Source organism: Ylistrum balloti, unplaced genomic scaffold (genome assembly GCF_031769215.1).
Source record: "Ylistrum balloti isolate Yb309-2 unplaced genomic scaffold, AGI_CSIRO_Ybal_v1 Utg370554, whole genome shotgun sequence".
In the NCBI taxonomy this organism is placed as follows: domain Eukaryota; kingdom Metazoa; phylum Mollusca; class Bivalvia; order Pectinida; family Pectinidae; genus Ylistrum; species Ylistrum balloti.
Window position 1 is genome coordinate 1,403,377 of NW_026782349.1, and position 12,747 is coordinate 1,416,123.

The following is a 12,747-nucleotide window of genomic DNA, read 5'->3' on the forward strand; positions in this document are numbered from 1 at the left end:
CCTACACCCATGATCTGTCAATCCCTGAACAAGTTTTGTTATTGCTATTTCTTGAGAAGTACTGGATGTATCTTTCTCAAATATATAGTTTTCCCTTTGTCCCATTTTGTGCCACATCGATTTTAGGTTTGATCAGAAACACAAAATGGCTGACAGACAGCCATCTTGGATTTTTGCATTGAAGTTTGCTTTCGCTATTTCTTGAGAAGCACTGGATGGATCTCTCTCAAATTTCATGTGTAGGGTCTTCTTTTGCCTTAGTTGTGCCCATTTAATTTTGAGTTGATTAAAAAGATAATATCTTTGATTTTGAAAATGAAAGTTTGTCATTGCTGTTTGTTGAGAAAACTATAGAATAGAATAGATCATTCTCAAATTTCATTGTTTGATTTTGGGACTGATCAGAAAAAAAATGGCCAAAAGATGACTATCTTGGATTTCATCTAATAAAGTTTGGTATGGCTCTTTCTTGAGAAGTACTGGATTGATCTTTTTCAAATTTCAAATGTAGGTTCCTTTGGTACCTAATTGTGCATGTTTGATTTTGGGACTGATCACAAAAACAAAATGGCTGTCAGGCAAAGTTTAAGATTATTATTGCTATTTCTGCAAAAGAATGTTCAAATTTCGTATCATAAAGAAAAATACAGAGAAGAGAAGAGACAAAAAGGAAAACGATCAACTTTTTAGTAACATATAAAGATCAAACAATGATGGGTGCCAAGATCCCTTAAGGATCTCTTGTATTTACTTGTTCTGATATGTAGTGAAAGGTTCTCCCACCAGTATATACTACAGAAGGAAAAACATTTCCGTGATAACCTTGATGACTTGTATAAATCAGGTTGGTTATATTGAACGTTTTTTACTGTTGTGTGTTGTAGAGGCAGACTCGGACTTGGAAGATTTGTACCTCGCTCACCAAGCAGCAGCTAATGGAGACAATAGCCTGCTAATACAGGCCATACAGAAGGATCCCAGTGTTATAGAACAGCCTGATATAGATGGTCAGTTATACTTCTGGGCCTGATACAGGTCATACAGAAGGATCCTAGTGTTATAGAACAGCCTGATATAGATGGTCAGTTATACTGATACAGGTCATACAGAAGGATCCCAGTGTTATAGAACAGCCTGATATAGATGGTCAGTTATACTTCTGGGCCTGATACAGGTCATACAGAAGGGTCCTAGTGTTATAGAACAGCCTGATATAGATGGTCAGTTATACTTCTGGGCCCGATACAGGTCATAAAGAAGGATCCTAGTGTTATAGAACAGCCTGATATAGATGGTCATTTATACTTCTGGGCCCGATACAGGTCATACAGAAGGATCCTAGTGTTATAGAACAGCCTGATATAGATGGTCAGTTATACTTCTGGGCCCGATACAGGCCATACAGAAGGATCCCAGTGTTATAGAACAGCCTGATATAGATGGTCAGTTATACTGATACAGGTCATACAGAAGGATCCTAGTGTTATAGAACAGCCTGATATAGATGGTCAGTTATACTGATACAGGTCATACAGAAGGATCCCAGTGTTATAGAACAGCCTGATATAGATGGTCAGTTATACTGATATAGGCCATACAGAAGGATCCCAGTGTTATAGAACAGCCTGATATAGATGGTCAGTTATACTGATACAGGTCATACAGAAGGATCCTAGTGTTATAGAACAGCCTGATATAGATGGTCAGTTATACTTCTGGGCCCGATACAGGTCATACAGAAGGGTCCTGGTGTTATAGAACAGCCTGATATAGATGGTCAGTTATACTTCTGGGCCCGATACAGGTCATACAGAAGGATCCTAGTGTTATAGAACAGCCTGATATAGATGGTCAGTTATACTTCTGGGCCTGATACAGGTCATACAGAAGGATCCTAGTGTTATAGAACAGCCTGATATAGATGGTCAGTTATACTTCTGGGCCCGATACAGGTCATACAGAAGGATCCTAGTGTTATAGAACAGCCTGATATAGATGGTCAGTTATACTGATACAGGCCATACAGAAGGATCCCAGTGTTATAGAACAGCCTGATATAGATGGTCAGTTATACTTCTGGGCCCGATACAGGTCATACAGAAGGATCCTAGTGTTATAGAACAGCCTGATATAGATGGTCAGTTATACTTCTGGGCCCGATACAGGTCATACAGAAGGATCCTAGTGTTATAGAACAGCCTGATATAGATGGTCAGTTATACTTCTGGGCCCGATACAGGCCATACAGAAGGATCCCAGTGTTATAGAACAGCCTGATATAGATGGTCAGTTATACTGATACAGGTCATACAGAAGGATCCTAGTGTTATAGAACAGCCTGATATAGATGGTCAGTTATACTTCTGGGCCCGATACAGGTCATACAGAAGGATCCTAGTGTTATAGAACAGCCTGATATAGATGGTCAGTTATACTTCTGGGCCTGATACAGGTCATACAGAAGGATCCTAGTGTTATAGAACAGCCTGATATAGATGGTCAGTTATACTTCTGGGCCTGATACAGGTCATACAGAAGGATCCTAGTGTTATAGAACAGCCTGATATAGATGGTCAGTTATACTGATACAGGTCATACAGAAGGATCCCAGTGTTATAGAACAGCCTGATATAGATGGTCAGTTATACTGATACATGCCATACAGAAGGATCCCAGTGTTATAGAACAGCCTGATATAGATGGTCAGTTATACTGATACAGGTCATACAGAAGGATCCTAGTGTTATAGAACAGCCTGATATAGATGGTCAGTTATACTTCTGGGCCTGATACAGGTCATACAGAAGGGTCCTAGTGTTATAGAACAGTCTGATATAGATGGTCAGTTATACTTCTGGGCCCGATACAGGTCATACAGAAGGATCCTAGTGTTATAGAACAGCCTGATATAGATGGTCATTTATACTTCTGGGCCCGATACAGGTCATACAGAAGGATCCTAGTGTTATAGAACAGCCTGATATAGATGGTCAGTTATACTTCTGGGCCCGATACAGGCCATACAGAAGGATCCCAGTGTTATAGAACAGCCTGATATAGATGGTCAGTTATACTGATACAGGTCATACAGAAGGATCCTAGTGTTATAGAACAGCCTGATATAGATGGTCAGTTATACTGATACAGGTCATACAGAAGGATCCCAGTGTTATAGAACAGCCTGATATAGATGGTCAGTTATACTGATACAGGCCATACAGAAGGATCCCAGTGTTATAGAACAGCCTGATATAGATGGTCAGTTATACTTCTGGGCCTGATACAGGTCATACAGAAGGATCCCAGTGTTATAGAACAGCCTGATATAGATGGTCAGTTATACTGATACAGGTCATACAGAAGGATCCTAGTGTTATAGAACAGCCTGATATAGATTGTCAGTTATACTTCTGGGCCTGATACAGGTCATACAGAGTGATACCAGTGTCATTAATATGTGTCTGTGAGGTTGTTATCACACTTTAGTTAGAGTTTTGCATGTTTAATTTGAGAAGGAACTTTCCTTGAAAACAGATTTTAACTTGATCTATTTTAACCCCCAGATTTCTATGACTTTGTTACTGTATATATGCTGTACATCATTTCAGGATTCACTCCGTTGTCTCATGCTGTGCGTTCAGAACAGCTAGGTGCAGTGAAGCGTCTTATAAAAATGGGTGCTGATGTGAACACCCGTGATGGACAAGGTCGTACTTGTCTCTCCACTGCCGCATATCAGGTAAGGTATTGGTGAATATAGTGTGCTCGTTAAGGAATTCTGATATACTGAGTATGTCTCTATACAAATTATACTATTTCTCTATAAATCATTGTAGTCCATCATTGTTACAATGTGTTAACTTTGACAAGGATCAACTATGACTAGTATACCAATGGTCTGTGTATAAATTTAGAGTTGTTGATGGAAGTTTGATCATATAACGTGTCATCACATTATGGCCATGCATGTCATAGATATCATAAGATGTGTAATAATGCTGTTGTCATGTCATAAATATAAGATGTGTAATAATGCTGTTGTCATGTCATAAATATAAGATGTGTAATAATGCTGTTGTCATGTCATAAATATAAGATGTGTAATAATGCTGTTGTCATGTCATAAATAAGTCATTTGTTGATGACATCACATGCTTGTCTCAGTAGTTAATAAATCAATGTTGAAAAGAGTATGTCTTATTGGGAAATTAATTTGAGAAATTTTGCTTATTTTTCCGAAATACAAGCTAAAGCATTGATAGAATCTTGTACCCTAGTACTGATGTAACTTATTAAACTTATTAGAATTATTTCATATATAATTCTCAATTTCTCATTGCTGAGCAATGATGTATATACAGGCCTGTTTGACTGTTTGTGTTGTGGGGTTGGTATGATGGTGTAATGTACAGGCCTATTAGACCTCTTGTTTGTGTTGTAGGGCTGGTATGATGGTGTTATGTACAGGCCTATTAAACCTCTTGTTTGTGTTGTAGTGCTGGTATGATGGTGTAATGTACAGGCCTGTTTGACTGTTTGTGTTGTAGTGCTGGTATGATGGTGTTATGTACAGGCCTGTTTGACTGTTTGTGTTGTAGGGTTGGTATGATGGAGTATATACAGGCCTGTTTGACTATTTGTGTTGTAGGGATTGTATGATGGTGTTATGTACAGGCCTATTAGACCTCTTGTTTGTGTTGTAGGGCTTGTATGATGGTGTTATGTACAGGCCTGTTAAACCTCTTGTTTGTGTTGTAGGGCTGGTATGATAGTGTTATGTACAGGCCTATTAGACCTCTTGTTTGAATTGTAGGGCTGGTATGATGGTGTAATGTACAGGCCTATTAGACCTCTTGTTTGTGTTGTAGGGCTGGTATGATGGTGTAATGTACAGGCCTATTAGACCTGTTGTTTGTATTGTAGGACTGGTATGATGGTGTATATACAGGCCTGTTTGACTGTTTGTATTGTAGGGCTGGTATGATGGTGTTATGTACAGGCCTATTAAACCTCTTGTTTGTGTTGTAGGGCTGGTATGATGGTGTTATGTATCTCCTGAGAAAAGGTGCTAAACAGAACATCTCAGATAAATCTGGGAGGACCCCTCTGCATGCTTGTACATATGATAAAGACATCAGGTGAGATTAAGTGTAGTCCAGCATCAAAGTAGACAGGTGCCAGAAACAGTGTAGAGTCTTGCATCAAAAGAGACAGAAGCAAGAAATAATATACCAAAGTTCTTCTTTCAGTAACCTCGTTTTATCATGCAGTTGGTATACTGAATTACAAGGATGTTTAATAAAACCAATGGGCAATGTAACTACTTCCCTTCAGTATAACCTATTTGTTATATTTTTAAGGGAACCTTTTAAAAATATATTCTTGACAAATTCGAAGCTCTAGAAAAGTGATATCTTCAAAACATGCAATATTTACAATAAGTTACATAAACTGAATATTACAAATGAAAATTTGATAAAAACCAAAATTTGAATTGTAAAGCCTAATATTTGACATATAGCCTACATAACCAACAAGTACAATGACAGAATATTAACCATAGCTTTCCCTATAAATCAGTTTAATGTAGTTGTAAATGTTACAGAATTATTGGAGTGTTACTGCAGACACTGACGAACCAGGAGGTCAATCAGCCAGACAATGAGGTATTGTTACATCCAAACTTCTTGTAACTTATACCCCCATCAAGTACATTTAGCATAACTCCCCTCAACTGTCTATTAAAGCCTCTTTTTTAAGTCTTTGTGTAATACAATTAGAGAAGTTGAACCTCTTTACAAAGGTCAACTGTCTGTAAAGGCCACTTGTTTTAGTCCTGATGTAATACATTTTATTGATGTTGAACCTCTATAAAAAGGTCAACTGTCTGTAAAGGCCACTTGTTTTAGTCCTGATGCAATACATTTAATTAATGTTGAACCTCTTTAAAAAGGTCAACTGTCTGTAAAGGCCACTTGTTTTAGTCCTGATGAAATACATTTTATTGATGTCGAACCTCTATAAAAAGGTCAACTGTCTGTAAAGGCCACTTGTTTTAGTCCTGATGAAATACATTTTATTGATGTCAAACCTCTATAAAAAGGTCAACTGTCTGTAAAGGCCACTTGTTTTAGTCCTGATGAAATACATTTTATTGATGTCGAACCTCTATAAAAAGGTCAACTGTCTGTAAAGGCCACTTGTTTTAGTCCTGATGAAATACATTTTATTGATGTCGAACCTCTATAAAAAGGTCAACTGTCTGTAAAGGCCACTTGTTTTAGTCCTGATGTAATACATTTTATTGATGTCAAACCTCTATAAAAAGGTTAACTGTCTGTAAAGGCCACTTGTTTTAGTCCTGATGTAATACATTTTATTGATGTCAAACCTCTATAAAAAGGTCAACTGTCTGTAAAGGCCACTTGTTTTAGTCCTGATGTAATACATTTTATTGATGTCGAACCTCTATAAAAAGGTCAACTGTCTGTAAAGGCCACTTGTTTTAGTCCTGATGAAATACATTTTATTGATGTTGAACCTCTTTAAAAAGGTCAACTGTCTGTAAAGGCCACTTGTTTTAGTCCTGATGCAATACATTTAATTAATGTTGAACCTCTTTAAAAAGGTCAACTGTCTGTAAAGGCCACTTGTTTCACTCCTGATATAATACATTTTATTGATGTCGAACCTCTATAAAAAGGTCAACTGTCTGTAAAGGCCACTTGTTTTAGTCCTGATGCAATACATTTAATTAATGTTGAACCTCTATAAAAAGGTCAACTGTCTGTAAAGGCCACTTGTTTTAGTCCTGATATAATACAATTTATTGATGTCAAACCTCTATAAAAAGGTCAACTGTCTGTAAAGGCCACTTGTTTTAGTCCTGATGTAATACATTTTATTGATGTCAAACCTCTATAAAAAGGTTAACTGTCTGTAAAGGCCACTTGTTTTAGTCCTGATGTAATACATTTTATTGATGTCAAACCTCTATAAAAAGGTCAACTGTCTGTAAAGGCCACTTGTTTTAGTCCTGATGTAATACATTTTATTGATCTCGAACCTCTATAAAAAGGTTAACTGTCTGTAAAGGCCACTTGTTTTAGTCCTGATGTAATACAATTTATTGATGTCAAACCTCTATAAAAAGGTTAACTGTCTGTAAAGGCCACTTGTTTTAGTCCTGATGTAATACATTTTATTGATGTCAAACCTCTATAAAAAGGTTAACTGTCTGTAAAGGCCACTTGTTTCACTCCTGATGTAATACATTTTATTGACGTCGAACCTCTATAAAAAGGTCTGCATGCTAATGAAGCTCTACATAAAGTCTACCTTGTAATAATCAGGACCAAGATAAGAGGCTTTTATATATAGATGGCCTTGACGACAAGTTTGACTGCATGCCTTGACAACAAGTTTGACTGCATTGATACAGGACTTTGGCAATGGCTAATTTGTTTGACCAAATCAGTCATACAGAAAAAAAAACTACATTAATATTTGACATATTTGTTAATTTGAGATTACATAACCTCAAAAAAAGGTATATACAAAAATAATGGAAAAAAAACCATTCAAAGTAAATATCTGAGCATGTATGATATTCTTGTGTCCTGAACTGTCATGTAATTTCTTTGAAGAAAATGACACCACTACACTGGGCAGCCTTCCATGACAGACCAGAGCATGTACAGATGTTGATAATGCATGGGAGTGACATGACATGTCAGGATGTGGATAATAAAACTGCCCTTCACTGGGCAGCACAGGTACTCGTTGGTCAAATGGTCATTATTTGTTGAGAGATGTTTACTGTTTTATGTAAAATTAGAGCATTACTACATAATTATACTTGAACTGTGAGAAATTTGGATAAGCTTTGACTTAGTGATGGTTAAGTACAGTAAAATTGGTTTATTTTCTTGGTTGATTGCTTTGTGAACTGCCAGGACTAGTAAATATACTTTGCTTTGAAATCAGAAATTTTAATGGGAGATATGATTTTGATGATTTCATGGGTAATCCCAATGAATCTTGATATGGTAATATCCACACTAGTGAATTTCATAAGTACTATTCATCCATGAAATTGTAGGTCAATGATGGTGCAATTTTCTGTAAAACCACAAAATCTGGGCTCAACAAAAACATATGATTTTACAATAAATACAGTTTGTGCCATTGTATCTAAGAGTCATGCTTGTTTTATTGGAACAAACTATATGTTTATAACAAATTGTTTGTCTACAGAAAGGAAGTATTGGGAGCTGTCGTGTACTTATACAATGTGCCAAAAACCAGCGATTTGTCAACATTCCTGATTCCTCAGGAAAGACAGCTGTCCACTATGCTGCTGCTGCCGGAAATGTCAACATCCTGCAGGAACTCGCCAAACTAATGGGGTGTGAACTGGAGTGTGAGGATCCAGATGACAGGTAATTATCTCCCTTGTCACAGGTGTATTACCTTCATCTGAATTATAAGTTTCCCCTCACCTTGGTACTGTTACAAGTGACTAACTTCCCACCTTGTGTACCCTGGTAACTGTGATAGGACCCCCTTACACTGGGCCACCTTGTGTACCCTGGTAACTGTGATAGGACCCCCTTACGCTGGACCACCTTGTGTACCCTGTTAACTGTGATAGGACCCCCTTACACTGGGCCACCTTGTGTACCCTGGTAACTGGGATAGGACCCCTTACACTGGGCCACCTTGTGTACCCTGTTAACTGTGATAGGACCCCCTTACACTGGGCCACCTTGTGTTCCCTGTTAACTGTGATAGGACCCCCTTACACTGGGCCACCTTGTGTACCCTGGTAACTGGGATAGGACCCCTTACACTGGGCCACCTTGTGTACCCTGTTAACTGTGATAGGACCCCCTTACACTGGGCCACCTTGTGTTCCCTGTTAACTGTGGTAGGACCCCCTTACACTGGGCCACCTTGTGTACCCTGTTAACTGTGACTAACTGTTTACCACATTGTTGTAACAGGACCCCCTTACAATGGGCCACCTTGTGTACCCTGTGAACTGTGACTAAATGTTTATTGTATTGTTGTAACAGGACCCCCTTACACTGGGTCACCTTGTGTACCCTGTGAACTGTGACTAAATGTTTATTGTATTGTTGTAACAGGACTCCCTTACACTGGGCCACTGCCATGGGTCATATGTCATGTGTAGCTCTTCTCCTGCGTCTGAAAGTCACACCTAATCCTGTTGACATTGAAGGAGGGACACCCCTGGATTACGCTCAGCAATCAGGTCACAAAGGTTAGCTGTTCTTTCATCTTATTTTATCCACATGTTGAATCATTACTTCAACTATGTTTAAATGAGTTTGATTCTGTAATAAATTTCATCCTGTTGGTGTTACTTTAAAACTAAAGAAACAAAACACTGTTTCATGAAAATAAAACTTTTTTCGTAATTATATTCAGATAATGAAACTGATAACAAATCAGTTAATTGATTTACCTCTGATAAGTAAAGTTACTGTAATTTTAAGTCTACTTTAAAAGGGAAATTCTGTCAAGCTGAGTATCTAAGATGATAGTTATATTTTACTTGTGTAACAAAGATGACCCAGTCTAGTGTGTCAGTATTACATTTCAGAATGTCAGGCACTGTTAGAAAAGGCAATGGGAATAAAGCCCAATTCTCATCCAGAAACCAAGACAAAACCATGGAAACGAACATTTGATAATAATTCATCTCGCAAGGGAACAGTACGCAATCCCATATGGAAATTAAAAGATCTGTTCCGTCCTCGTCATAAAAAGAGCACTACCGGAACTCCAACATCAGATACGACAAATACAAGTGATTCTATAGAGATGAAAACTTTAGTACCTGATAGTGCTAGCTCTAGAGACACCAGTGGGAGGTCAAGGGTCAGAAAAAATTCCATTGAACTTCGAACCCAGAGGTTAACCCATAGGTCAACTCAGGAAAAGACAATACTCAATTCCTTATCTAATCAAAACGAAACAATGCTGAATAATTCTTCACTCCAAAGGGAGACAACTCTTCACAGAGAAACAATGAATAAGCCTGTGGTGAGGAGAACCATGACAATCCCTATTCCTATATTAACGGTTAGTCAACCTGATGACGATGATGATACACCCGGACGACCTATAGCTAGTGCAAGGTCACAGCTCAGAAGTGCAAGGTCACTGAAATCACCTATGTCCTCTCTAATCGTGGAACATGCACTGATCCACCGTGAAAAAGACAGTAGTGATAGTGATAATTCCCCACCCAAAGGCTCCCCACCCTGGGGCTCTCCACCAAAAGACTCTCCACCACGACAGTTGATTGTTCCTAAAATAGTGCTGTCCACAGTAACTGATCTGGATGCAGATCAGTCACCAAAACAACGAAGGAAAAATAGGAAGTCAGCAAGGAAGGTAAGAGTTGATTTTACAGAAACTTAATCAAGTTCGGATATGATATATTACTGCAAATGGCTATGAATGATGAAATATCACTAGCAGTCTGGTGTCAGTGTGGACTGAGTCGAGAAATTTCTCAAGTACAGACATAAATAACTGGCCTAGCTGTTCAATATGATTATGACTATTTTATACTCTGTTACAGAAAGTGTTGATATTTGTTACAGAGCCCACACCCAGATCCCCTCCATATCCCTCTACCACAACCCTATATGATAACTCAACCTATTGGCATGCCTGTTTCACCTAACTTACCCCCTGTCATGACTCCAAGACTATCACCACTATCTACCAATGTGCTGCCACGGCAACTACCCTCGCGGAAAAAACAGGAAGATTTAGCACCACTACGTATTCCACCTTCTCCAATACCTGTTCCTATGAGAATGCCTGCACCTACATCACCAGGTAAAGAACTCTGAAAATAAATGAAATGATTACATCACTTAAAAGTGAATACACCAGTTGTGCCTGACCTTGATGTTACTTTGATACATATTTATGATTTAATAGAATCTATCAGTCTTTTAGGCGGATGGGATAGTCAAGCTCATTTAAAATTTCCATACTTTGGAAATATTCTATAGTAACACTATAATCTTACCGCAGGAGTTGAGATTCCCATCTCCTTCCAGAGGGATGTATTTGCTTTTTCCTGCCCTACCCTGTCAATACACTAAGTTGGTGTTACAGACTACACCCAAGGAGTTATTCATACAGTGGAAATGCATCTTTTAGAAATATAGATATTTGTTGGGCTATCAAATCATACAGACTTAAAGTGAAAATTATTAAATTATTCAGACTATCATTGACATATTTTCAGAATAAATTTAATGGAAATGATTTTTGTTCATAGCTGGTTTCCGGGGAAGACATGCAGACAGACCGAAGAAATCTCCCACTCCACCACCCACCATCAAACTCTGGCCATCTGAGTAAGTATTTACTGGCTATATCCATGACATCTCCTTGTAAGGTTTAAGGTCACTATTGGAGAGTGTACTTAATATAACTCTTCATGATGTTAAAGGTCACGATTAGAACTTGTGACTATTGAAACACTCCATGAGGTCACAAGGTCATAAGAAAGTGTGCCTCAGACACTCTGTATCTCTGTAACAAAAGCTGCTATATTGCTTGTTCAGATTTAATTTACTTTGGAATAACTCAATTTTATCTACTGTTACATGATTATAATGAAAACTTGAAATTGTTATTTTCATCAGTGAGAACATCCCACAACAACCAAGTCCAAATCTCTCACCGAGTCCTCTGGTGTTCGACTCGGAGACTTCAGAAAAGATAAGACGAAGTGTGCACCGCCGATTAAGTGGATTTAGCGAAAAGAGCGGAATATCTCGTAGGTTGAGTGGACTCAGTGAGGCATCACAATTTCTGACAGTGGATGAGCGTGATCGATTTGGTGGTGGTGGATCAGATCATTTGTCATTGTCCTCAGGGTCAAGGTTGTCCATGCATTCTGGTTCACAATATTCAGGACCACGGAGTCCACTTCCATCTGCTAGGAGTGATGCAAGAAGTATACAGTTAACACCACTTAACAACAGCTTCGGCTCAAACACGAGTGGAACTCTTTTGTGTGCCTCTCCTGTACCCATGACAACCATGGAGAAGAAAAGTATGGATCGCTCCATACAAAGTTTACTTCATTGATGAAACTGTGAAACCATATATAAATTGAATGGGTTTCAATGTACCATGTAGCATGGAGAGATAGCAGCTTGATAAACCATGTTAAGTCTAGTCTATTGAGATATGATAGGTGGAAAGTATCAGAAAACAAGGAAGTTGACTACAGCTTTTCCTGGTTAGAATTAAGAAAATTTGGATCAGTGTACTATGTTCAGTTAAAAATGGATTTTTGTTAAAGAAAATGAAATGCTATATGTCTATTTAAGGGAAAGTGGAAAGTATAATGTTTAAAAGGAATATTGGAAATGTTATGTATATCAATAGAAGAAATGGGATGTCATCTATTGTTAGGTTGGAAAGAGATAATGTACACCATATAAGATTCTTTTTTGAAAACGGGACGTCATTGCATGTTACAAAATGTTGCTTATAGGGAAGTATGATAAGGTAAGTTAAGAATTGTTTAAAGTTTGTTGGGTGTCTCATTTTAATACTTGGTAGATAGGAATCTACAGATTACCTTATAAAACTTGCACAAATTTGTCATCAAACCAGGCTGAAATTGTGATATAAAATGGGAGTCGCAGTTCACTGTGTTAATAAACTTGTCATTTTATAACT

General features: G+C 38.0%; 1 protein-coding gene across 1 annotated transcript; it reads left to right on the forward strand.

Moving 5' to 3' along the window:
• Positions 1 to 567: 567 nt before the first annotated feature.
• Positions 568 to 12,147, forward strand: LOC132556204 (protein phosphatase 1 regulatory subunit 12A-like). Its single transcript, XM_060220597.1, has 12 exons — positions 568 to 583; positions 885 to 1,007; positions 3,609 to 3,739; positions 5,029 to 5,138; positions 5,606 to 5,666; positions 7,647 to 7,775; positions 8,257 to 8,441; positions 9,150 to 9,286; positions 9,629 to 10,425; positions 10,638 to 10,878; positions 11,330 to 11,408; positions 11,700 to 12,147. The coding sequence occupies exons 1-12, from the start codon at positions 568 to 570 to the stop codon at positions 12,145 to 12,147; spliced, it is 2,457 nt and encodes an 818-aa protein (XP_060076580.1).
• The last annotated feature ends 600 nt before the right edge of the window (positions 12,148 to 12,747 follow it).

Bases quoted from the DNA above. Each gene is read 5' to 3' on its own strand.
- LOC132556204 (XM_060220597.1), top strand. The intron at 1,008-3,608 runs GTCAGTTATACT...ACATCATTTCAG, and splicing joins AGAACAGCCTGATATAGATG to GATTCACTCCGTTGTCTCAT. The intron at 10,426-10,637 runs GTAAGAGTTGAT...TATTTGTTACAG, and splicing joins ATAGGAAGTCAGCAAGGAAG to AGCCCACACCCAGATCCCCT.